Below are 27,957 nucleotides of genomic sequence, written 5' to 3'. Positions count from 1 at the left end.
AATTGAGCATTCATATCCATGTATAACCTGTCATTTATTCCCCTCATCAGCAACTGCTCGAGTCTGATAAAATTAAACACTCAAGTCAGGCAGATTTTGTTAAAAGCAATAATTACATTATTACTAGAATATACAATTAAGTAATGAAAAAACCAGAATGACACTGTGCAGCAGTATTTTATCCACTTTTCAAAAATATCACTGGACTGAAAACATGCAGAATAATAGAAAGTAATAACAACACTTCCACTGAACTATCACAGTGCCCAATTTAAAACTTCAGCCACAGGCAAAATACATAAATGATTAGCATTGTGGTGTTTATTTTAATTACACTCTGCAATTAGAATCCAACAGCCTGTCAAATCATTTAAGATCCAGAGAAAACCAATAATTTAAAAGCACTGAGCGCCACTTAGAAAACTTGCCCCTTGTTTGAAACAGACTTGTTATGTCAGACAACTTCCCGACAATATAACAATTGTACAACCAACCACAAACTGTTTCCCATTCTAGTAATATCTAAATACAATACAGTATATGCACATATGCTTTTGCGTTGATAAGTTGTGAAAGTTCATGCAATCCAGTTTAGGCATGCTCCTGATATTAATAAATGCAACTAACCTATCTCCAAAGCAGACCATACAGAAATCCAACTTATAATTCTGATGCATCTAAGACCATCAGGACTGGGTTCTTACAGTATCATGGTGCAACAAATGCCACAGCAGGGCTGTTCTTTCCTGCACTACTAGGGTAATGTGATATGCACCAGAGGAGGCACAGTATGGAATGGTCTTGCGATTCTCAAATTTTCTAGCAACACAGAGAAGCCAGCACAACTATGGCAACAATGTAGTGAACCAGGGTTGTATCCACTGCAAGCCTTACTCGGAGTACGTCAATTGAAATTAATGAAAGTAAGATAGTCATTTCCATTAACTTCATTAGGTCTACTCTGAGCAGGACTAGCACGGTATACAACTCTCAGTCTCTGTTATAAGCCAATAGGTGAGTAAGAATGGGTAATTCAGATATCCTACTCCTCAAATTGCCTTTTCCCCATACAATGTTGCAGCTAATCTGAAGTGAAGAACTGAAACAGGTACCAACCAAATAATAATAATTTTGGCTGGAAATCGTGAGCAACTTCTATCAATTCATTCAGTAAAAACAGACCAAAGCTCTGACCATTTTTTTCCTTTATTTAACAGTTATCAGATCTACTTTCCCTTCCTCCTCCACCCTGTAATTGCAAAGCAAGGGAAAAGACTTCCTAACTTGTTTGTGCTTTACACCCTTTGCCCCAATGACTATCTTCCTTTGGAGAGGGAGGAAGAACAAAACCCCGCCAATGCAATGGAAAATCTGGATGCAGAATAGGATTTGCATATTTGCATTGTTATAACTTGTTAACATTATATATCTCAAAGGTAGAATTTGGGGGTTTTAGCATAAAAGTTAGTGCCTTAAGGACTATCACCATATCCGGTTATTTGGTGCACTTGTCACATGACAATTATACTGAAACTTCCCCCAATTAACACATCTTAGCAGCACCATTACCCATGGGCATATCATAGAGTGCTCACATATGTTCAGATGCCCACCCACATTGACAACAGAACCTTTCACGATTCATCACAATTAGCAGAACTCTTTCCAGATTAATAATAATAATAATAATAATTTATTTGTACCCCACCCATCTGGCTGGGTTTTTCCAGCCACTCTGGGCGGCTCACAATAAAATATTAAAAACATGATAAGGCATCAGACATTTAAAACTTCCCTAAACAGGGCTGCCTTCAGGAATTTTCAGAGTGTGGTCACATTGGCTTGTAGGTACAACAGCCAATCTGCAAAATATCTATTTATGCCAGTAGCAGAAGATGGCTATTTACCCAAACCAAAATGCCAAAAGTTTACAAAAAGATGGCAAAATGTGGAGAGAAAAAATCACCCAGGGGAACCCTTATCAATTGTATTTTATGATGTGGGAAATTAAAAACTCAGTAAAATATGAAAACAGCATGTAAGCAAAGTTAAATTACCTTACAAAAAAGATGCACATAGGAAAACAATTGTTTAAGGAGATAAACATACATTCCAACTCAGTGAAGAAGCATATAACAATCCTTAAAAACTAACAAGAGAAGCAGTCCCTCCCCATTTACTGGAATACTATACATAGTAATCCTATTCCACACTAGTTTCAAGCTAGTCAGAAAACATTGTTTAATTAGGGTAGTGTAATGTGTTAAAGAATGTGATTCTGCCCACAAGGAAGGCTGTGGGATCAGCATTTCAAATCCTAGTTCACACAAGACAACTATTGGCTCTGTTGGGCAAGTGAGTGCTTTTCAGCCTCAGTTCCTATCTGTCAAACAGAAATAAGTGACATACTGTACAATATGAATGTGTTCATTTTTCCAAATGCATTCATTCACTCTAATTTAGTGGTACTTCTTGTCCTCTACTAATTTTTGAAGCTACTCTCATCTTCATTCCAGCAACCCTTTTGAGATTTCTTTAAGGCAGGGGTGGGGAACCTCAGCCCCGAGCGGTTTTGCAAGGCTGAAATGTGTCCCTGAACTCTGATAAAACTTTTCTGTTGCTTGCCTGGACAAAGGATATAGAGAAGTGCATGTGTAGAAACTAGCCTACTATACAAAGATAAAATTCACATTTGCTGCGTTGCTTAGTTTTGTTTTGTTTTTTGCCTCTGGTCCAGACCACTACTGGCATGTGGCCCCCAGAAGATTACGCAGAACAGAATGCAGCCCTCAAGCTGAATAGAGCTCCCCATCCCTGCTTTAAAGCTTAAGCAGTTCATTTGTTTTTGCAATGTTTGACGTATATTCTTTCTTCTATCATTTCCAACAACAGCATTTCATAAAAATGTATTTTTTTAAAAAATGAACTTATGTGACAGACAAGTAAACTCCAGTTTCACCAAGTGAGAACACAATACATCACTATGCAGACAAAAAGAAAATGTTAACACATGCAAGTACAGTCATACCTCTAGTTGAGTTAGGTTCGGGTTGCGGATTTTTGGGTTGTGAACATGGCAAACCCGGAAGTGTATGCTTCCAGGTTTTGCCACGCGCGCACAGAAGCCTTCTGTGCACTGTGCACAGCAGTGCTCTATTGCGTCACACGCAAGCGCAGAAGCGGCGCTCTACTTACAGACTTTTCAGGGTGCGAACAGCACCCCGGAATGGAATGCGTCCGTAAGTAGAGGTATCACTGTAAAGAAAACATGGCAAGGAGTAGACAACACAGGTAAAAAAGTTGCGAGCCATACCAACAAACCTACACAAAATATAACTAGAGCGAGCCTCTTGCTCAGATATTTGGTGCTTAACTCCCAAAACTCACCATGTGTCTTCTTTAAATTTCATTTCATTGTTCTCAATCTACCACTGCTCACTTTTAATCTAGCCCTCCATATAGTTCCTCATTCCTTCCAGTTTTATATCCTCTGCAGAGTCAATGATCATGGCTACAATCCAAAGAGATGCTCAGGCTCACACAAAGAGCTTGTGCTCACCCAGAAGAATTCCCCCCATATTTTTTCTTTGAACAGCTGGGCAATGTGCCACACCGCAAACTTCCCCTCAATTCTTCTCAATTTTTAAAGCAGCTTCTCACACATCAAGAGGGGCTTCTATTTTAAGAAAAACTAGTATAAAGCCCCTTGGGCTCTAGGAACTAGATTCACAGTTCTTAGGGCTCTGGCTCATGATATCTATTATTTCTTCAAAGTCATTTCTGAAAATTGGTAGATAGTACTTATCTTAGGAAAGACCTCATAGATCACCCCAAACTGACAGGCATGTTAGTTAGTAGCCCTGCAGCGGAGATTTCAAAACAATTTTCCACTTTATGGAAGTATGATAGCATAACTTGCTTAAAATCATGTCACCTAAAGTTTACTTGTTATTTCAGTGATTATCAAACTGTACGCAGCACACACACACACACACACACACACACCCCTACTGGAATAAAAGACACCAGGAGAAGGAGGGGCACCAAGAGAGGGATCCTGCAGCAGGCAGAGCCAGAGTCTCTTTTCTTCCAGTAGTAGAAGCTTAGCACTGAAGCCACTAGAACTGCTGTGCTATGCTGCAGGGGTGAGTGGGTGCAGCCAGAAGGTCAGATCCTTATATCCACATCCCCCACCTGTCAATCACTTTACATCACAGTTACGCCAGGTAATCCATTTTTGTATAGCTGAACACCCAATGATTATTAGATCTTGCAAAGCACTGCACATCACGTTATGCAGATACTGAATCAGCTACTCAGCACTTGCAAAGTGCTGTGCACCACACTTTGCAGGTTTCGACTATCAGCTGATCAAATGTACCTGTAAGCCTCCTTAGACACAGCAGCATTTTTACCTGTACCCACAGGTACATCTTATGACATCAGATGTAGGGCAGGTGGGAGTGGCTTGGCCAAAGCATCCTGGTGGGCCAAAGAGAGACAACTGGCAGGCCAAATTGGGCTCATGGGCAAGGGGTACATCACCACTACTGTAGAGCTTCTTCCCTGTATAGCTGGCTTTAGGAGGGAATGAGATGCACAGATGAAGTCTTCTTTGTCACAGTTGGATTAAAGAACCAATGAACAGATTTTATTTGTTTATATTATTATATCCTGCCTTTCAAATAAAATATTCCAAGGATGTTTGCACAAAGTTTCACAAAAACAATCAGCCTTTTAAAACAAAATAAGCAAACTGAAACAGCAGATAAAACTAGAATTAAAAAACACTTCCATGCCAAAAGGTGGTTTTTTAAAAAAACGAAAATAAAAGGACCTTCACCAGACACAAGCAAAATAGTGTAGGCACAGCCTCCCTGGGAACAGCAGTCTAAATGTGGCATCACTACCACCTCAACCCTTTTCTTGGTCACAGACAGCCACACTTTATTGGTGAGTACACCTACTTAAAATCCTCTAACAATCAGCTGAGCACATGGGCAGTCTCATGTGGAGGTTTTCAATCCTTCAGGAATCCTAGTCCCAAACCATGAAAGGATTTAGTCAGCACTTTGAATTGTGCATGGTAAACATACTGGGAGCCAGCAAAGCTGGTCATAAAGTGTTGATTTTCCAGGGGGATGAGCTGCATTTCCAGCAAACCTTAGTTTGTAAAGTTCTGCATGCATTTCTATTTTACTGTGTTATTCACAGCCATTTATAGGCGGGGGCAGGGGCAAAAGGTTATATTCTGCATAATTAATGTAAACAATAAAATCATACCAAACAGGGGGAAAAATCTGTTCTTACTACTTCTTCTTTTACCTCTAAAGGTAAAATATATACCCTAACCTACTTATATCATGGCTGTGAGTCCTGAAAAACCTGCTCCCTATCTTGCAGTCCTTTTCCCACCTGGCCTGGGAGGGAGGGGACTTGACAAGACTCCAACTACAGAAACTGGGGTTGCCATATTGTTTAGGAGTTTTTATGTTTGGAGGGAGTTGCTGCCGTTATTTATATTAATTTTTGGTATGTAAATTTGTTTTTAGATCTTATTATGATTTATTTGGGAATTATTCATTTTGGTTATGTTATTTTTAATGTATTTTTTGTAATTATGTAATTTCATGTTGTAAGGTAAAGGTAAATAGGTAAATAGGACAGTTAAGTCCAGTGAAAGGTGACATTGGAGTGCAGCGCTCATCTCGCATTCAGGCCAAGGGAGCTGGTGTTTGTCCATAGACAACTTTGCGGTTCATGTAGCCAGCATGACTAAACTGCTTCTGGCACAATGTGACAGAAACCAGAGCGCACAGAAAAACTGTTTAGCTTCCTGCCACAGCAGTACCTATTTATCTACTTGCACTGGTATGCTTTCAAACTGCTAGGTTGGAAGGAACTGGAACATAACAACAGGAGCTCACTCCATCACAGGGATTTGAAATGCCAACCTTCCAATCTGCAAGCCCAAGAAGCTTGCTGGATTAGGCCACAGCGCCACCCGCATCTCAAGTGACCTAGAGTATGGTTTTAACTATGGAAAGACAGCATACAAACAGAATGATGCATGTATAGAGTCGTACCTTGGATCCTGAACACCTTGCAACTCGAACATTTTGCCTCCTGGATGCCGCAAACCCAGAAGTGAGTGTTCCAGTTTACTAACGTTCTTTGCAACCCAAACGTTTGACACGGCTTACACGGCATCATATTGGCTGTAGGACCTTCCTTTGGTTTCTGAATGTTTTGGAAGTCGAACGGACGTCCAGAACAGATTCTGTTCAACTTCCAAGGTACCACTGCATATGATTTTTGTTATAAAAGAAGGAGTGGAATGCCAAGGGAATTAAAGGGTACCACACTGGAGCAAGTACAACCACCTTCCCAAGCCAACAGTGAAGCACCATCTGGAGCAAATGATTAGACATATGCAGATTATTTCTGAATTTATTCTTAGAGAACAAAAAGGATCCCCTATCTGTTCAGATTCTAAATTAAACCATGGTTTGTTTTTATCTTCTGGAAGCTGATTTGCCAGGTAGTACAATTCTAAATTCGGGATTCCCTAGCCCCCATCATGATTAGCAACGACATAAAAAGTGTAAGTTTGAAAAAGGAAGTTTGAAAGAGAGTCACCAACGGGAGCTCACCCCGTCGCAGAATACAGCATACTGTATTCAAGTTTCTAGTGATAAATATACTCATATTTCAGTTTTATGTAACACGTTAATGTTCAATAGGCTTCTTACTGCTTTTGTATGAGGAGGGACATTAAAACATTCCTCTTATTCAATAAAATCAGTTACCTTCCAAATTACTTCTCTAAACTCTGGCTGTTTTCCACACTGCTGCCTGGATCCCATACAAAGGAAAAATATAGAGCAGGTGGACGTTTGAGGCTCTCTGTCTTTGTCTGGTGTTAGGGATGCTGAGATGTATCCAACTGTAAGCTTCCTTTCACTGAACTTTTAAGGAGAAGCTTCTGTAATTATTTGATTTCATGATTTAGGGATTGGGAGAGAGACTAGATGAAGTATGAAACATGAAGTGTTGGAAAGAAGAGTGTCGTTCTGTGCAGATAATTAGTTCATGTATCAGCCAACTTTCAATAATAGTCCATATTAAATCTTGCTGGACTAAAAATCTAGCTGCATTTACTAGCCTCAAGTGTTAAGTTCAAGACTTACATATGGGCATTTTCCTATGGAGGCAGCAATAAAGTCAGAAAGAAATACAAGTATATTAGATATGAATTTCTGTTTCCTAGGTCTCCAGAAAGCAATAACAGTTTTTTTCACACGTTTACAATTTTTATTTTAACAAGAGGTATGGAAAACGAGATCAAGCGCCTTTCAGCTTGCTGAAACACTTGTTTCCATGGGTTCAATTCTCCTTCGTGCCTCACACAACATAATTGAAAGTTGCCCAGGAACAAGATCAGAACAACAAAACAAAATTCAGGAAGTAAATTCTCCACAGAGGAAAACAAAGACACAAACTATTAAAGATGCCTCATATGATTGAGGTTAAAAACTAATTATTTCATGGAGCTCCATTTCAAAAACAACCAGATGTTCAAAAAGGAACACTACGTTTATTGTTTCAACCAAAAGTTACAAAGAACGCCCAAAAGGGAGGAGAGAGAAAAATGCACAAATGCCTTTACACAGAGGTGACATGAACAAACTTGTTATAAAAGAAGTTCTATAAAAAGAAACATTTTTGTTTGCAGGTCAAAGAGAAATTTAGAAAACCAATTAATTAGCATTAATAAATGCTAAGAACATAGGAGCCACTGCAGCTTTTAGGCACAAAGGATGTTGTGTTTCTAGGGCACTGTCTTTCATGAGCCATACTGTTTGTTAACTGCTTGCATTTCACTAAGCTTGGTTAATAAAACGGTCAGGTATTTCTTGTTATTTGTTTGTCTATAGATCCACTCAGGTTTGCAAAGTGACATAGTTCCAATTATTGTTTTATGCCAGAATGCTACAAAAACTACAACAGTAATTATCATTTTAGCATGGTTATGTTATGAGAAGCAATTTCTAAAAGTTTTATCATCCCCCCAAAATTATCAAGGTGCCCATAAACTCCATTTCTCAGCCTTGATTGATTATTGTTTTCAAAAGCTGGTGATGGCAGATAGGACTGGGCAATATATCAATATATTGTCCAAAGCCAGTTCAAAGTTCACATCATGATAACTGTTTCATAATATTTGACCTGGCAATATATCACGAATCACAATGTGCCTGAGGGCTAGGCGATATCTGGTTTTCAACACTGCGATAACTCACCAGCTAAACATCACAGTAACTCACCCACTAAACACAGTCTGCTGGCAGTCTGACAATCCCAGATTATTTGTATTCACTATGACTCATCACCGTAGTTTGGATTGTCCTGAATACCACCATTTGGTAGCCAAGGCCCAACCAAAAGTCTCATTTGGTTGCATATTGGCTTGCCTGCTGCTGAAAGTGACCATGAGGTTATTGATAACATAATCATTTATACATTTTAGACCCTTAAGTAGTAGCAGTTGCCAGGACACTGTCCTGTTCGCCTCTGCGTAATTCCTTCCTTATTTCAGATATAGCAATATATTGCAATGTTTTGCTGCTGATATATCATAATACCAAAAACCAGTTATCGCCCAGCCCCAATGGCAGATTGTTGCTCTGAACCTTAGTGTTGTCATCCCCCATGCTACTTAAGACCTACATAAAACTGCTGAGTGAGGTGTCATCAACCTGTACTACTTCTCATCAAATTAAGGTAAAGCCATAGAAGTGCTGAGTCAACAACAGGATTATCTAATGGGCTAGAAGATGACTAACAAATGTCAATCCAAACAAGATGGTGGTTTATTTGCCCAGAGTAGTAGCATTCAACCAACTCTTCCAAAGTCTCAAATTTATAATCTGAGGGTATCATTAGCTGCAGCCTTGACTTTGGAGGCCTAAGCAGCTTCTGTGGCCTGACACAACTTTCACAAGTTACAGCTGGTATGCCAGCTGCAGCCCCCTCTGGACAGACAGTCCAATCCAGTTAATGTTATGTTTGCATAATAGTAACAGGTCTTTGCATAGCTGTTCACTGTACCATGTTGCAGATTATCTAACTTTTCTAACACTGGCTAGAAGCAAAGTCACAGAAGGTATATAGCTACTTAACAACAATTCAAGACTGATTGCGTTAAGTCATATGTCTCCCCTAGATGTCAATGGGAGTCTATTTTTTTTCTTCTGGTCTGTTCAGGATGTGACTTGAAAGAGGTTGCTTGTGTTTTCCTCTGTAAGCAGCTCCACTCATGTAAGCAGCTCCTCTCCCACTTTCCTGCTTCAAAGCAATCATGGAAGAGGGAAGGAAGGGGACCATGGATCCTCTGCTAGCAAAGGCAGCAGATTCCCTCCTCCCAGGCTCCCTTTGAAGCAGCAAAGTGGGAGGGGAGCAGCTTACACTTGCGTAAGCAGCTCCTCTCCCACTTTCCTGCTTCAAAGCAACCACGGAAGAGGGAAAGAAGGGGACCATGGATCCTCCGCTGCTCATGGCTGCAACAGATTCCCTCCTCCCCGGCTCCCTTTGAAGCAGCAAAGTGGGAGGGGAGCAGCTTACACTCGTGTAAGCAGCTCCTCTCCCACTTTCCTGCTTCAAAGTGGAGGGAATCCACTGCAGTTGCGAGCAGAGGATCCATGGCTCCGCTTCCTTCGCTCAAAGCAGGGTGCAGGGGGGAAAGAGGGTGCAGGAAATAGATGCCAGGCAGGAAGACACAACCACACTTTGACCACTGGAAAGTCCACCCCAGCCTCCCCAGATTTCCACTGAGACGGCCAGGCTAATCTTGATGGCCGTAAGTCAGGCTCAGCATTATTAACTGGACTTAGATAAGCCACGGTTCCCCTTCCTACCCTCCTCTGAGGCTCGATCTAAAGCAGCAAAGCGCAAAGCGGACAGGAGCCGCCCACTTTGTGCTTTAAATAGTTTAGTGCAACATTTGATTCAGAATATTTTTTTGTGTGTTTTCCTCCTCTAAAAACTAGGTGCGCCCTATGGTCAGGTGCGCCCTATGGTGCGAAAAATACGGTAAGTATTTATTGTCAAAGATAACACAGTCGCTTCTACATCTCTTTATGTCTATGCGCACCAATCTAACAGCTAGGCAGCTATTCCCAGGTCCACACTCTATGGAGCAGTTGCAGCAATGATGGGGCCCCTCCCCCTCCACCAGTTTATATACCTTCATCTGAAGGGCTACGCGTGCACACAATCTAAGACTGCACCAGTGTGGAAACTTTCTCAATGCATCCCTTTTCAATTCCCTCCTGGTTCTGGGAGACAGTAGTACAGAAAAGGGTGGAGAAGCACCTAGCCTTTCACTTGCCTGACTGCCTCTTACTCGTCTTCTTCTGAGGCATCCTGTGCTCCAACCTCTAGTTCTAAAGCTTTCCCTGCCTCCAATTCTTGCCTCCTGGCTGGTACAAGCCTCTACAAACCACCGCCCCCACTCCTGAGCCAGCCCTGCTGCCCCTGGTGCACACTCATCAGAGACCTGCCAGCCCGACATCTATGATAACACTATTAGACAGATCAGAGCCCCTATTTTTCTCTAATAATTGCAGTACGTAAGGTAGGATTTCTCTTGCTTCCCCAAACCTGGGAAGAAAATAATTGGGGACAACAATGTTCCACAAGTCCTTCCCTGGCACCTGCAGAGTTCCCTACCACTGTTGAAATTAGGCTTGAAAGAAGCATTTGCAGAATAAGGTGTGTGTGTGTGCTCGGTTGTGGTAGGAACAGTTGCCCATGACTATTTATCCAGTTTGCAAATGTGCTCACAGGCTCAAAAATGTTGGCAACCTCTGTGCTAAGAAGAAGAAGAAGAAGAGTTTGGATTTGATATCCCGCCTTTCACTCCCTTTCAGGAGTCTCAAAGCGGCTAACATTCTCCTTTCCCTTCCTCCCCCACAACAAACACTCTGTGAGGTGAGTGGGGCTGAGAGACTTCAAAGAAGCGTGACTGGCCCAAGGTCACCCAGCAGCTGCAGGTGGAGGAGCGGAGACACGAACCCGGTTCCCCAGATTAGGAGTCTACCGCTCTTAACCACTACACCACACTGGCACCACATCCTAAGTGATCAGGATGTAAAGTGCAAGCTCCTAAAGAACAAGGGCACGGTCCTGCAAATCCTGTCATCTTTTTCAGGAGTTGCAGAGAACCCAGAAGAGGTTTGGGTCTCTTGCATGTTGATTTATATGCAAGAAAGACCAACTCACTCACCCTTGAGTGCTGTGGCATGCACAGATTATATGAAGTATGGGTAGGGTCTTCTTTTACCTTGGGCTTCAGAGAAGTTAAACCGTACAAATTGTACAAATTGCCTCTCAGAGCTCTGCCACCACCTTCCCATGTTTGTGGAAATGTTGGGGAAATGGGAAGAAGGCAAGAGAGAGAAGGGGATGGGGGCTAAAGTTAGTGAAGTTGCTCACCTTCCTTGTAGCTCAGGGTAGGGTTCTTCTAAGTTGTTTACTTGCCTTGTTCTTTCTCCACCATGACACATTCAACCCTCCCCTCAGACCCAAAGTTCCTCCTTCAACTTTCCCTGTCTACTCATTTCACTATCTCTCCTTACCACTTCTCTCTGGCTTCCCTTGCAATGCTGCCTCAGATGGGTCCTGAGGGTGGACATTCTCCTCCTCATAGGCCCCCTTTTCATATACATACACAGCTGGGGTTGACAGGAGTTTCTGTTGTTGTTCCTTCTTTCCTGCCATATGGCTAGAGACAAAAGTGAGAGTGAAGACTTCCTTAAGAGGCAGGTGCTAAAGGCCATCTTGAGATGCTGCTGCCGTGGACACCTCATGGTGCAGCTGCAGGCAGTACAGATACTACCACAGAGCTTGGCTGCAGCTGAAAGGCTCGCCTAAGGCTCCAACAACAACCAGTCTGTTTCAAGTGAAAAACCAGAGGATTGCCACCAAGAGAAAATAAAATGGACCCAAATCTTGAACAAACAAGTGCTCTCTCTTTCTGTGTTCTTTGAAGCAGCACATGCAGTGAAGCAAGATCCCTTCCTTGGGGTAGGAGAGAGGTATCGTTTCATTCCACTTGAGAATGACTGGCTAGTGAGCCAACACAAAATTTATGGACCTCTGAATGAAGATGTGGGTGCACTGATGCAGAAATAGTTGATTCCAGCTGAGCAGTTGTAATTATGACCAAATAACACCTGTGTAACTGAACACCACAAGTTATTTGATCATGCATATGAACTCTGTAAATGCCTACACTAAACAAAGAGACTTTAAAAAAATATCCATGTAACAGGTCAGGACACGTAAGACACCACTGAATAACCACTCGCCACCAATCTCCTACAAGGTTATGCTGAAACAGATACTCCAATTTTTATTTGACAAGCATTAACTACAGCTATCTTTTTTTCCTGAACTTCCTCCCTCTCCTATGCCCAACCTCTTTGGCTCTGAAACTTACTTTTTAAAAATAATAATAATAATTTATCATGTATGTGAAAGCACTTTGCTTTAGAGCAGAGGTGAGGAATCTCAGGTACAGGGGCCAAATGCAACACTCCAGGTCTCTCTATTCAACCCTCAGCATTATCCCCAGATCTCGCTCCTTCTTTGCAGACCCCATACCTCCCAAGTCCTGCTCCAAGTCCTCCTTACATGCTTTTGCTTGCCTAGAAGTGTCCTTGAACTCAAATAATGCCTCTTCCCTGCTTGGATAAAGAAAGGTACATAGAAACATCTTGCTGGAATGTAGCCTACTGTCTAAAGGTAAGCCACATCTGTTGCTCCTCCCAGTTTTGCTGTTCACAGCATAAAAATGCAAAATAAAAACAAAATGCATAATAAGTGAAAGTAAAGAGCAAAGAGAAAAAAATACTCTAAGGAAATAAAACAATTCCAACCAGAAATATATCTACTACACAGACATGTTAATCAAAAGAAAAGATGGTTCAATAACAGAAATTTCACACTGGCCATACAGGAGACCTAGGTAAATTCCTGCCAAATGCAGATATATTTCATTTTCAAAATCTGTGTGCTGTACTGGTTTCAACTTTCACTAAGTATATTTGGATTCAAACTCTTACTCAACCACAGAATTCACTGGGCCAATCATAATCTCTCTACCTAACCGATCTCACAGGATCATTCTGAGGAGTTAAAATCAGAAGAGCCATGGATACTGCTCTATGCTCCTTGGAGAAAGGGCAGAAAAAATGAATGCCTAATAAATTGTCATCTGGGCTCTCAATGGTATCAGTAGGCAACGAACATACATGTTGTGCCATTTCAACATACATGCACAACTACATGCCATTTCAACCCATCCTACTGTGCTGAAAGGTCTTTCCTGGGCCCAACTTGATCAAGTCAAGTCTAATACAAGTTAATCAAAGTGTTAACAAATCATCATCACCATCCCTCTATTTCTGATATTTAATCTGTGAATATCAATGCTAATGGAACCAAAATGGAACCATCCATGCATAAGAGCATATAAGGCAGCTTCGCAAAATCTCAGAGGTTGCAGGAATTCAAAAAAAAACTTAACTAAAAGCAACTCAATAAAGGCTGAGCATGCCAAGTGGTCACAGAATGCTCACTAATAGTTGGGAGTAGATACAGAATGCCAAGCAGGAAGGGAAATGGAATGGAGCAGTCTGAACAGGAGCATGCCACACTACAACATTCTGTTGTAAGTCCCTCTTTTACATACTACGTACAGTGGTACCTCTGGGTGTGAACGGGATTTGCCGCTTCCGTGCATGCTCACGACGTCATTTTGAGCGTATGCGTGAGCAGTGAAACCCGGAAGTAACACGCTCTGTTACTTCCGGGTTGCCGCGAAGCGCAACTCGAAAATACTCATCCCGAAGCTACTTCAACCCGAGGTATGACTGTAATGCCAAACATATCCAAGTAGCTAGCCTTATACAGCTAGAACGGGATCACAGACATACAAGCAAGAGGTATGAGTAGGCTTGGGGAAACAACAAGGTGTGAAGAAGTAAAACAAAATCAATGAGGAAAAACTAAAGGAGTAACTGCTCCGCAAGACAGCCCAAGGGGGACTGAGCATGCCATGAAGCCAGAAGACTGAGTGGCCATGAAGTGTTGGCTTTGAGGGTTGGGTAGAAAAACAAAGGGTGAGAGGGAATGGGATATAGTAGCAGGAGGCATGGCTGAATAGGACACTGAATAGGAGCATTCCACATTTTATTGCAACTCCCACTTGTAAGACACATTAATAAACCTGCAAACCTACAACTGAAATTCAATGCAACAGCCATCACTTTTCTGTAAACTGCAATTATTTCCCCATTCCCCTGTTGGCACATAGTCATTGATTCAGATAATGTAACTTGAGACTGCTTTGCACATGCAAGTAGTCTGAACAATATTCTAGGTTGCAATAACCATGACTTCTTGGCCAATATTTTTAATAATGATGAAAAACATGTTTTAGTAGAAGTGAAAACTGCTGACTAAGAAAGCAGAGCATTAACAGTAATTAAAAGACAACATTTTTGACTATATGGGACTGGCAGAGATGACCGGCAGAATCCGTGACCAGAGGAGGGAGGCGGTGGAGGAAGACTGGAGGAAATTTAAAGCGTATCTTGAGAACTGTTGTCAAATAAAAGACTGATGAGATGTCGAGGGGTAAGAGATAAAGAAATACAGCTGTAAATTATAAACTATAGAGAAGAAATTTTAAGGAGGGCTATATAGAATTGGACTGAAGGGTTGCTAAAAAATTGAAAAATAAGGATGCAGAGCAGGAGAGGTATGGGGAAGTGTTTTAGTTTGTAAGTTTTTCTTTTTATGTCTTGTGATTGATTTTTTTTTTCTTCTCTTTTTTGTTGTACGCCTTTTGGTTGTTGTGAAAATCTAATAAAAATTATTATAAAAAAAAAAAGACAACATTTTTGAAAACATGATTAAGAAATGTGAATTGTTTAAAGCAGTCTGCCCCAAGGTTTTGCAAGGCGAGGTAGAGATAACCACTGTGGTATCCACTGAGCAAATCCAAGTTGAATTAATATTTAACTAACAGTAAAGTAGCAAGCAGAAATAAACCAGGTTCTTAACAAGCAGTAGTTGTCCAATATGACGTATCTCTTCTGAGCATTTTAAAATATCCTCCCATGTTATCTATAAGACAAAGAGCTAGAAAAAATAAAAAGCGAATTATCAGGATTGCAGCAGAAGCCCCCACACTACTGAATTTATGCCTTCAGGCCTCCATTTCTGGGTACCTATAAAAAAAAATAAGCATTACACCATTTTATTGCACAAATCATGCAGTGCACTCTTTAGATGCATACCACTTCAAGTATAAATGTCAAATTATTCCATCAGTCATGGATACTTTAGCTGAGATTCCTGCATTGCAGGGAGTTCAACTAGATGACCCCCAGGGTCCCTTCCAACTCTACAATTCTATGATTCAAAAACTATGTGATCCTCTTATCCTGCATTGTACAAGGGACACTTAATATTTCCGTGCTGGGTTAGCATTACACATCAGCATTTCCCCCCTAACATCTTAGATATAGCATTTTACCATTATTATAATATTTGTGTTCCATAATGGGAACTAAGTAGTTTAACTCTTAGCCTCTTCTGAAAAGCACTTTAGAAACCATTGTAAAATTGGAATGCAGAAAGGTTTGCCCTTCATAATATACTAACAAGTCCAGAAAACTGCTGTCTAGTGGTATTTAGCTGATCCAACAAATACTTGATGGGTTTGTAAGTTTACAATCCTATTACCATATAAAATACACATCTCAACCTTTTCATAATCACGCAAGCCACGGTATATGAAAGTGTCGATTACACACTATGCTACCACAAACATGTTAATCACGCTCTGCTGAAACAGTTTACGTAAGCTCTCGTCTTATTCAAGTATCTTTAAGTAACATCCAAGGAATCCATCTCTTTTGGGGAAACTCCTGATTAGGTTGATCTCAGTTAAAGTCTACAGTAACATAACTGCAGGGGCAGGGAAAAGAAAGGCCCCAAATTTAGGGCCTAATGAAGGTCAATACGATCCGCAACAATATGTTCCTTACAGAAGTTGCTCTGCATCTTTTAGAAACATTTGCTGGCAAAAGAAATACTGAAATCGAGATGTATAATGGGACAACATTCTAAAAACTGTGCTTTGGCAGTATGCTATTAGCAGGCTCCAACAATGTCATTTGCAGATTTAAGTATATAGACTCCAAAGAAAATGTATGAACCTATATTACAAGTAGATTTACAGAAGGTCAAAAACTCAGCTGAAACTCATCTTCTTTAAGCAATTCTTCTCAAAGCCCACAAAAACTGACTTTTTTCTGTTACACTTATATTTTTCCTTCCTCAGAGACGCATTCTCCAACAACTGCTGCTGGCAAAAGACACAGATGTTGGTGAGACTTTCTTAGGAGCACCACCACAATAAACCAGAATGAAAACAATCCAAACATTACTTATAGCCCATGTGAACCAAAAGGCATCAATACAGAATTGTTCATGCTTTATTTGCTAAATATTCTGACACTTTCAGCAGAACAGAGGAAGGCTGGCTATGACTTCTTTTACTGTTTCTGCCAAAAGCCAACACACTATCATGGGTAAGCAGTACATAAAAAAGCAAACAAAGGCATATGGCGATATTTATAACCAAGCTGAATTATAAAAATCTTCTGCGCTAAGGGATGCATTAGCTCTTTGTCCATAAGCTGTTTAACTCTTTGCTATGAATGCCTTTTCCAGAAATGGGAGGAATGCCAAAGCAGGTCACCCTCAAAGTTAGTGAGTTAAAAGCAACCTACTGGAAACACAAATAAACTAACACTGATTTATAACTGCTTAGTTCACAAGGTTGGCTGTTGTGATGACAGGCTACATTGATTTCTTATTGATAAAGTTAAGTTTGTTGATCATACTCTTGAATGTAAGTACTATCTCAGAACCACAGCTAAAACAATGGCATCATGGCAAAGTAATAAACCAAGGATTAAAGTACACTGACAGCAACATAAAACTGGCCACTGTGAATCAAGCATCAAGATAATGAGTGCTATGCACATCAAGTAGTTTTTTAAATGAAGATATTGTCACCCCAGGGCCTCTAGCGACAAGGAAAAGCAGCCTACAGCATTGGCAATCTAAAACTGTCATGTAGCATTTTCTTTTTTAAAGATGAGCATATATGGTTATTAACGGAAGCAAATATAAGACTATCAACCAGGCACTGTCCCTGCACAAGTCTCATATAAATTAACTGAAGTTGCACTCAAGAACATCTACAGTATGTTCCTGCATTCTTACTCCTTTGAATGAGACAGCATTCCTGGTGGATTGTGCTCTATTTGTTCATTATTTTCATGGCAAAGTTAATTTATGCTTGTAATTCAACACTTTCTTGTTCACTTGTGGTGAGCAAAAACTGCCCAAAGAAAATCAGGAGCCTCCTACAATTTTGAGGAGACAAAGACAGACATAGGCAAAACCTCCATAATGTAACCAGTTAACTTGGGGCAACATTATGGAGGTTGTGAATTGGGATTGTTCACAAGGCTGAATTAACAATATTCAAAGATTGCAAAACGCTGGGAACATTAAGATAGCTATGGGTTGAGAAATTAGCTATGTCTTCAACAAATCACTCTGTATAATTCAGTTATCTACTTGACAAGTGGCCATTTTGACAGCACAACTACAGTTGATAACATGTATGATCATAATAAGTATGATCCTAAGCACTCTTTGAAGTAATTGCCACGGACCATCACCCTTTGTGCATACAAGTTATCTACATGCATGCATGTTTCTTAAGAGTGGAAATTTTTATGGTTTTAATCTTTATGGTAAATACTTAGTTTGCACTTTCAAGAGCTGAAACAGCTTAACTGAAACAATTGATAAAGGAAACAACCAATGGTTTCATGCATTCATTTCCCTTCATTCTGTTAATATATTTCACACAGCTACATTACTCTGCACAATACTGAACTCAAATTTATTCATAGTTCAGGATTGTGCACAGCCATGTAAAGCCAACAGCATGAGGTGTTTAACAACTGGCAAGTGTAAAACTGAAAATGTTACTCTCATTCCTGATATTCAGAAGCAGTCTTGGGATTTCATACAGTCTGCCAGTCACTGCTTCAGTTAAAAAGAAACCAACAGGTTGAGTGGGAGCTGGCTGACAAAGTGCCTACACCATTTGCATTTTAAAAGGGCCCTTTTCTTCTCTTCTAAAGTACTCCTGCCAGTCCAACAGGGGGCAAAAGTTTACATTTTGAGCACAAGCATATTAGAAGACCTCAGAGATTGAATGTGGCAAAAGAGAAATAAAAAAGGAATTTATAGTAGCAGGGTATATTCTCTCACCTAACTCTGAAGGGAAACCTACCACTGTCTTCATTCTATACTAAGGCTCTGAAAAATACAACAGCACCTAAGCCCCTGACATGTAGAGGAACTTTTAACACTCCCTGCCAACTACTATTTAACATGCTGCATATTTATATTTTATTTTTTAAAAATTTAATTGCCTCATTTTCCCACACAAATGTTATTCCAAGAAAAAGAAACCAGCATCACAGAAAAAAGCTAATGTTAAGTACACAGAAAACACTCCATAATTTTTATCCACTTCTTCCTTTGAAGCAAACAAAATGATAAATGCTAATAAGCAACTGTCAGAGAAAAAATGTGATTCAGGTAGTTTTCTAATTACCCCATGTTTAGCTCAGAGCACAAAGCATAGACTTTGAAGCAAAAAGGCACCTTTCTAAAGCTGTCTGAGTTTTAAAAAAAAACAAAACCACAAACCAGTCTGACCAAAGCTAGGAAACTCATTGTTTCTCTCTCATTTCTTTCCATCAATCTGCAGTCAAAAAGAACAAAGCAAAGAAATAAAAAACCCGACACTCTTGGTTGCCATTTGAAAGGATGAAGCAGGCATTCTGAAAGCATCTGGTTTCGAGGCTCTTACTTGAGTGGTGTCACTGCTTCGCTTTTCCAGACTGTATGGTAGACCTGGGACAAATCCAAAAGATTGTATTTCTAAACATTTCTTTCAGGGTGGAGAAGCAGGCGAGGCAAGGCAACATTCCTGACCGTGCAAGTCTTAGGTTCTAGGCACCGCAGGTGAAGTCAGGCAGACTGATCATGTCTATTCTCCACCTTTTCAAAACGCCATGGGGGGGGGAATATACACCGGGACTGATTTTCTTACAGGCGCTACCACAGTATATTACGTCTTCTAGTGGGAAAGGTCACCAGGCCACGTTCATTAACATGGAAAACAAACCTCATGTTTCCAGGCTGCAAGAGTATTTGGACATTTGATCCTTTCATTCTTATTCTTTTCACATATTAGGGTTTCTTTTTAATCTAAAAAACAACTCTTTCAGCACACGATCAGGAAGAAGGGTCTTTGAATATCCTTATTTTAAATTAGTGTCTACAACCAACACCACCATTTGATTAAAACAAAAAGTTCTGCATTTTGTGCCTGCCATGAACAAAGTATGCAAATCAAGGAAGGGCGGAGAGGAGAACATACACATGCCGTATCATGCAACAGTTCCAAAACAGGTACAATGCAAGTCTCCGTGTAATAAATAATATGAACTAAACACACACACGCACACACGGAGGAGGCCAGAGTGGAAAAAGCAGCCAAGAATCCGTGCAGGTGGTGGGGGGTGGGGAGGAGAAAGAACCCTCAGCTGAAATCCGGATTTTTTATATTTTTAAAAAAGAAAAGGAATCAAGTGAGAATGGCGTCGGCAGGTAAGAGACGGGCGGACTGGGCAACAACCCCTCCCCCCTCTTGCACGCACAACTCCATTAACCGAGAGTGGATCGGGTCCAAAAGGTTTCTTCTCCCCGAGGAGGGCAAGTTGCCGCTGTGGGAGCGGAGGAAGACTCCCAGGGCAAGAAGGGGAAAGAAGGCGCTTCTGCCCCAGGGATCGAGGTTGATCCCGGCGAAAGCGGCGGCGCATTCAGAGCAACTCACCTCGAAGGAAGCTTTAGGGCTCGGTGGGCAACGGGGGGAGCGGTAATGTATTTTTGTTTCAGCAAAGGCAAGCCTTCCCCCGCGCTACTCAACAGGCGGCGGGTGACCGGCAAGACCGTGAGACGCCGAAGAAACTACTCACCACACGCGCCCGGGGCGCCGCCACCCGCATGCTGCCTCGCTCCGACCCGCCAACTAGCCGCTGGCGCCGGGCTTCGCCACCGTCTCTCTCTCTTTCTTTCTCCGTGAACACGCGCGCGCACGCGCGCTCACACACACACACCGGCAGCTCCCGGAGCCCCTCCGCTCCCTTCCCTCGTACGAGCTCCCGCCCAGTCCGCGCGCGCCCGCCTGAAGAGCCGCCAGCACAGCCAACCCGCCTCAGCAGGCCCGCGCCGCGCGTGCCCAGAGCCAGCTAACCAACCAACCAACCAGCCCGCCCGCAGAGCCCAGGAGTGCCTCGCGCCCGCCCGCCGACCCCTCCTCCTCCTCTCGCGCGCCCCTGAAACCCCCACCTACCCCCCCATTGGGCTGCTGCGCCTCTTTCTCTTCGCGCGCCCCCACCCCGCCGCCGCCTCACCGTCACTCCGCGTTCCTCGCAGCTCTCCTCGCGCAACCGACTACGACCACTCGGTTCACCTCGACCTCCTCCTCTCTCCCCCCCCACCTCCCGTTCACACGCAAACACATTTTGCACGCAGCCTTTCTCCAGCTAACGCCGAGTTAATGTGCAAAGAGAGTTGATGTGCCCCGACACTCTTCTTCACTATGCGCCCCCCCCCCGCGTCAAAATTCTCCAGGTTCCTCACAGAAACTCACCACTCATGGGGTCGTGCCCCTAGAATTTGTCGCTCGCCCGACTATCCTGTGCTTTTCTTGCGAGGAAGACCCGCGGGGTTGACTCCCGAGTAAACCTGCTTGGAATAGAATCCGGCTCCCCCGGTGTAGAGATTATGCACGCACACTCCAGGAGACACTTCGCGCCGTCTCTCTCTCCTTCACCATTTGTCGGCTTCCTCTCTCGAAAGCCGCTTCACCCTCTGCCACAGAATCGACACCATTAAAGCTCCGCAGCAGCTACTTCCCGCCTCCAGAAGATCCCGGTTTCAGCCGTGTATCCCCCGCCACCACCTCACCCGTCTTTCAGATAATTCTTCCTGTTGCAACCCTCTGCTCAGCTCCTGCGCTTTCCGCCTATTTTATTTCGTGCGGACCCTGATGTCCTCCCGCCCCTCACCCGAAGAGATTGGGAGGGGGTTGTTTACACTGTGAGGGTCAGGTATCGCGCACAACTGCCCCGGGATTGTTGAGCGAGGCAAACTCTCCTCTACATTTGCAAAAGTGCTGCCGTCGTCAAATGATCTCCGCCTCCCTCTCCCCACCCGCCTCCTATATTGAGTCATGTCATCTTAGTCAGAATAGGTGTGAACTGCTCTGGGGCCCCAGGGCTAAAGGTTAGCAAATCTGAAAGAGGCCGGACTCAGACACACCCGACACCACCTTTTTCTTGAGCTTGGACTCAGCAACTCCACCTCCTTATTCGCGAGACCGGCTGGAGGCGGAGCTGCTTCCCCACTGGTCTTTGCCTGAACTCTCCAGCCCCGCCTGCACAACCCTCTCCAGCAGAGACAGGTAAGGAAGTACGGTAGGTAAATCGGCAACCCTCTTCGTCAAGGTTCCTGGGGAAGGGGAAAGTTTCCCTGAAAATGTTCTTTACCATATCGTACTAGCTTCTCAGTGTACTGTCTATTCTCTTCTCGGCCCCCCTCCCCACTGCCACCATATTGGGATGTGCAAATAAATAATTAAAACATCCATCATTAATGAAAATTGCACTGTTGTGCATTTTTAACCAGTCTTTTTTTAAAAAAATAAAAATAAATCTAAGCCTCTCAACTTGTGTTATACACTTCCATGCTTGTTGGGGCATGTCTAGCCTTGAGGCCAAAGGATATTGGCAGGCATACACTTGGAGAGCCACATCTTAAACTGTCTTTGAAATGAAAGAGCTGGAGACGACAAGAAAAAAGAGAGGGATGGAGACAAGTAAGAAGAAGCAGAATTTGAGCAGCAGCAGCTTATAATAATTATAATTATTTATTATTTATACCCCGCCCGTCTGGCTGAGTTTCCCCAGCTTGAAAGCAAAATAAAATATGGACCAACCAATCCCATGGGTCCACTTATGCTGCCATAATCTCAGTGTGATTTAGCTGGTATCCTATATACACCCAGTAAATAAATCATCGAACAGTTCTTCTTTGGCGATCACTCGGAGCTGAGTAAGATTGTCTTCCATGAACATAGTCTTAACAGTGAGTCTGTAAGGGACTGTAGAGGCCAATTCTGGATTCCACAGTGGGGACAGGTTTCCGAGCAGGAGTTGATCAAGGTGAGGGTTTGCCAAACGTGCCTTCCTCTTAATACGTTTCTCCCTTTCGTCCTGAGTTTGAGCGTCTTCAAAGCCCATAACACCTTTGGTAAAGGCTATTCTCGAATTGAAGTGCTCGCAGGCCAGTGTTTCCCAATTGTCAGTGTTTATACTACATTTTTATAGATTTGCCTTGAGAGAGTCTTTAAAACTCTTTTGTTGACCCACCAGCATTACACTTTCCATTTTAAAGTTCGGAATAGAGTTGTTGCTTTCAAAGACGATAATCAGGCATCCGCGTAACATGACCAGTCCAACAAAGTTGATGTTGAAGAATCATTGCTTTGACACTGGTGATCTTTGCTTCTTCCAGTACACTGGCATTATATATCACTTGTCTTCCCAAGTGATATGTAAAAATTTTCAGAGACACTGTTGATGGAATCTTTCAAGGAGTTGGAGACGGCATTTATAAGTGGCCCATGTTTCACAATCATACAATAAGGTTGGTAGTACAATAGCATTTTGGTATTAAGCAAGCAGTTTAGTTTCCCTGCCAATGTCCTGGTCCTCAAGTACTTTGCACTTCAATTAGGAGAAAGTTGCATTCGCAGAGCTCAGGCAGTGCTGAATTTCAGCATCAGTGTCGGCCATTGTGGAAAAATAGCTGCCAAGGTAGGAGAAGTGATCAACATTTTCCAACATTACACCATTAAATTGGATTTGTGGCACTGCGGAGGGGTTGTTTTGTGCTTGTTGGTGCAGCACTTTGATTTTTTGGATGTCGAGCAATAGGCCAAGCTTTTCGTAAGCGTCTGGTTTGGAGGTCATCCTCTGAGGGTGCAAACACTATGTTGTCATCAGCATACTGAAGTTCTATGACGGAAGTTATGGTAACCTTACTCTTTGCTTTCAGTCTACTCAGGTTAAAGAGTTTTCCATCTGTTCGATATATGATTTCTACCCTGGTGGGGAATTTCCCTTCAACAGTGCAACTATGCCAGCTACGCCCCCAAACATAAATAGCAGTGTCATTACTAATTCCCACTAATTGTTGGGTGAACACAGCAAAATGCTCCTGCCCAGCAGGACAGCAGAGAGGGGGCCAATACATGCAACAGGGTACATCTTGTCACAGTGTACTACCATAAGCACCATAAACATTACTTTCAAATGTGGCACACCCAGTAAAGGCACAAATACCCAGGTCCTAGGCTGTTCATCAATTCAAGTCCCAACAGGGGTAAAGGCATGTGCTTAGATTACATGCAGGGAACACAAACAAGCAATGGGAAAGCTGTAGGAAGCAACCCAGACAACACACACACACACACACCCAATGCACCAATCAGAGTCCCAACTGAGAAATGGCACATTCATCAATGAATGGATCCTTTTGCAAGTGTGGATGAGAGAGCAAGAAAGATAGCAGAAGTGAAGCCAAAGGGGCAAGCCCCAGGAAAAGCAAATACTGTAGAGGTTTGGCCAGCCTTGGCTTCAATGGGAATGGGGTGCCTGGGATGGGTGGTGACCAGCCCTCCATGCCTACTACATTTATGGTGTGAGCTTCATTAACTACAAACACCAAAATTTAGGATTCCCACAAAACCTTCTGTAGGGTTTTGTAGTCATTTTGTAGAGTTTTGTAGGCAAACTCCATGTTATGTAGGACCCCTCAAACTGAGCAATTGATACGTCAAACCAGGGTTTGTAGTTAATGAAGCTCACACTCTCTCAAGCACCACCATCAACATGACCCTGTACTATATTCTACCCTCTCCCCTCGATCCTCTCATTGGCAGTGAGGACAGAGAAAAGATGGAGGCCAGCCTGAACTATGCTGAGCACTGCTTCAGCAGGTTTGTAGTTAATGAAGTTTGTGGTGTGAACTCTGTCATCCTGCCTGTGGAGCTTTAGGGCCAGCAGGAAGTTTCATCTCAGCACAGCATCAGTACTTGTGTCCCCCTCTGTAACAGTGCTTGCCAAATGTTTTCCCCCATGGACCACTTGGAACATTGCTGAATGTCTCGGCAGACCACTGAATTGTTTTTTCTGACTGCTGTAGCAATTGTAATGTGCTGTGCTAGATGCTGTATGATTTTTAATTGTATTTTATTGCATCTTTTATTTCTTACATATCATATTTTATTATGTTACATACTGTAATACAATAAAATACAATATAAGTAACAAGAGAGGCAATTAAAATACAATTTAAAATCAATATGAATACTTAATGCAATGCATGTGCATACTGTGGATCACCTGAACTGAGCTTGTGAACCACTGATGGTCAGTTTGGGAAGCCCTGTTCTATGGGATACATTGATGCTGAGGGGAGGAAGTATTGCTTCAGCAATGGAGTTTGGCCAAGACATTGTTGACACATATGGCAAGGGAAGCAAGACAGACACCTGCAGCATTTCTGCCTTGGATTTCCCCCATACCTGTGTGAGATGCTTTGTTCTTAGGTTTATTTCCCAGGTTGGCGTGTTGTGCTCTCTTTTGAGGTTCTGTTTTATTACAAAACCTCCTCTGGAGTTATCAGAGGCCTGGGGTGAGAGTGGAATCAGGAATTGTGGGATGCAAAGGATTCAGCATATGTCTGCTTCTCCCTTTCATGATCCATTCATGTTCCTATGTCCATTTTGTCCCACCACTGGTGAAGTGCTAGTATTTCCACAACATTAAATGGGCATATCTCCAATGGCAGAGGTATGGTATATCCAGAAATATGCCATTTTAGTTAGGGTTGCCATACATCCTGGACAAAGGTGGAATTGACATCCGGGGGGGGGGGTTCTGAAAGGTGGTGTAAAAAACAAAAGCTCAACAACTTTGGGGTGTCTTGGTTTTTACTTTCTGACGTATGGCAACCCTAGTTAGTGCAGTTTCTGCCATATCCTAAAGCTCCCTTAGCCACTGGATCTGCAGTATAGTATTGCACTCTGAGGCTACAGCCCTAAACATGTTGGGAATAAGTATCACTCAGCAGAACTTTCCTCAAATTACCGGTAGATGTGTATTGGATTGTGTGCTAATGTTCCATTCGCCCATTAAACCTCTATGATCTCTACCATGATTATTTCATAGAATCATACAATCATTGTGTTGGAAGGGAATCCACAGGTCATCTAGTTCAACCCTGTGGAATGCAGGAATCTCAACACACAGCCCCCCATTCAGTTTGAAACTATACATCACCCTGCTTAGCTTTGCAATATGCTAGCAGTTTAGGAACCTTAATTTATCTCTTTCCTAGTTTACCTAAATCAAGCCCTGAGAGTCATCATGGGGCAACCTTGCTAAGTAGGTCAGAATCTGACCAGTGCATTTGTGGTACACCATAGGAATAATATTTACACTACCTTGAGTTCCATGGTGGTAGAGAAGTGGTATATGAATAAAACAAATGGTCTTATATCAGCCCCATTGCAAAACTCAACCCTTTCATCATAAATTACATCTGGAATGTTTGTGTTGTTCAGAAATGTTTGGTTATGTGTCTGTTGATTTTAATGGCTATTTTTAAACATCTGTTTATTTCTAAACATTTTATTGTTTGTCGGGTTTGATTTACATGTTGGGGGAGGGAAGTAAATTACTGTTTTTCTTTGCATTCTCTTTACATATTAATTATATTTGTCTTTCCTCCGCAGTCTTTTATTAAAGACTGGAGACCTCTGATTCTTACATAGGGACACAGGAAGCTGCATTGTACCAAGTCAGACTGTTGATCAGTCTAGCTCACTGACTGCCAGTGGCTCTCCATGGTTAAGGGCAGGGGACTTTCCCAGCCCTACTGGGGATTGAACTTTAGACCATTTGCATGCGAAGCACATGCTCCTACACTGATTTTACAGCCATTTCCCCAATCCTTCTTGACTCCCCTTCCGAAGAATTTGTTCCATACCAAATATTTAAATAATGCCTTTGTGACATGTGTTTTCCAGTTCTTCTAAGGGATGATCTGAACATCACCAAGTATTCAATGTTTTGCATGCACCATCAATTTCCGCAATGTAATTGTGATTTTCTTTTTATTAGCATAGTCTGCAGATAGTTGCAAGTAGGGTGGGAGCTAGCCCTTTGAAGCCCTAGATACACAAAATGAGTAACTCATCTTCCAGTATCAGTGGCAGCAAAGAACCAGGTCCTTATCAATGTTTTCTAGCCCCCTCCCAGAAACCAAAGACTCCAGATAACAAGACTTAGGTGGCTTGGAAGGGAACTGGCTGTGTCTGGATGTCAAGGACTTTGTGTTCTATGGCAAAGTGAATGGTGGGGAACAAGGAGAAAAGAATGTCGGATGCATTTGTCACTGAATAACCATCTTAACATGAAACATATACTGTACAAACATATACTGCACCATATCAAGTACAGTATAGACAATCAGCCTGGTCACACAACCAAGTATTAATACAACCTTGTATTTCTAAATATTGAATTTCAAAAATGTCTAATTACCGCCTATAAGAGCTGTTGCTTCATCTAGGGTTTTCCAGTTTTACCACATAGTGGTATATCATCCTAATTTTCACTCTAACTTAAAGCATTTACAGGGCAGCTAGGTCACACTGATGATCCACCAATGTTTGCCAATGGTAGGCATGCAAAGTGTGAAGGGGTGTGTTGTCCAAACCAGCCTTTCCTAACCTGGTGCCCTCCAGATATTTTGGACTTTAACTCAAATCAGCCCAAGCCGGCACTCCTGTCTTGGCTGGGTCTGATATGAATTGTAGTCCAAAACATTTGGAAGGCACCAGGTTGGGGGAGGTTTGTCTACACTAACTAGCAGAAACTGTTCAGGATTTCAGGCAGGGGTCTTTCCCAGCCCTATCTGGGAATGCCAGGAATTAAACCTAGAACCTTCTGCATATAATGCATGTGTTCTAGCCACTGACAAGCTGGGCATTCTAGAAAAATGTGGCTTTGGAACACATTCAAAGCATGTTTTTCCTGCAGAGAATTCTGGATACTGGGTTGCTGGGAACTTTCAATTTGTAAGGAATTAACTCTAGCGCCCAGAATTCTTGAAGGGGGAGGTGTGCTTTAAAGATATAGTGTGTATGCAGTCTATATGTCAACCATGGCAGGCACTGGTTGAACAGGAGCCTACATGCTGTTAAAAGTGGCTTTGAGGAACATATGCTTATTTTTTATACCAATTTTACCTACTCTGTGTTTTATAGTTTTTAACCAACTGCTGGTCCTTCTCTGTCACATTTTATCTTTTTGAAGTCTTCAGTAAGAGATCTTGCAAAAGTACTTTGAAAACCCAAGTATACTGTATCAACTGGATCACATTTATCCACAAATAAACTAATTTAATTCGTTCACAAGCAATGGTTATTGTGACAATTTAGCCATCACATCCGAAATATCCCAACACTATTTGTGAAGCGAGATTTCCCTTACCCTTTGTTCGGACAACACTTTTCAGCAATCTTTGTTTTAGCTACAATATGAGCATCAGGGCACAAGGCCTTATCATCTAAAAGCAGCTTCTCATACT

At 42.2% G+C, this 27,957-nt stretch overlaps 2 protein-coding genes across 13 annotated transcripts in view; one reads left to right on the top strand and one right to left on the bottom strand.

Annotated features, from left to right (window-relative positions):
- PTPRF (protein tyrosine phosphatase receptor type F) overlaps nucleotides 1–21,450 on the bottom strand; it is a 462,180-nt gene extending 440,730 nt beyond the window's left edge. For 6 of the 12 annotated variants that reach the window (XM_081916179.1, XM_081916185.1, XM_081916189.1 and 3 more), the window contains exon 1: nucleotides 20,211–20,388. The gene's annotated coding sequence lies outside the window, so the exon portion shown is untranslated. Of the gene's footprint in view, nucleotides 1–20,210; nucleotides 20,389–20,887 lie in introns of those variants that run through there. The other 6 variants (XM_081916186.1, XM_081916188.1, XM_081916181.1 and 3 more) reach the window with 3 other exon arrangements.
- Nucleotides 21,451–24,176: 2,726 nt separating this feature from the next.
- HYI (hydroxypyruvate isomerase (putative)) overlaps nucleotides 24,177–27,957 on the top strand; it is a 143,892-nt gene continuing 140,111 nt past the window's right edge. Inside the window, exon 1 of the mRNA XM_081916205.1 lies at nucleotides 24,177–24,298. Coding sequence (XP_081772331.1) covers nucleotides 24,192–24,298 — 107 coding nt within the window. The 5' untranslated portion in view covers nucleotides 24,177–24,191. The remainder of the gene's footprint in view (nucleotides 24,299–27,957) is intronic.

Source organism: Podarcis melisellensis (genome assembly GCF_964234715.1).
Source record: "Podarcis melisellensis genome assembly, chromosome: 6".
Lineage (NCBI taxonomy): Eukaryota > Metazoa > Chordata > Lepidosauria > Squamata > Lacertidae > Podarcis > Podarcis melisellensis.
This window is presented reverse-complemented; position numbering and strand designations above follow the sequence as displayed.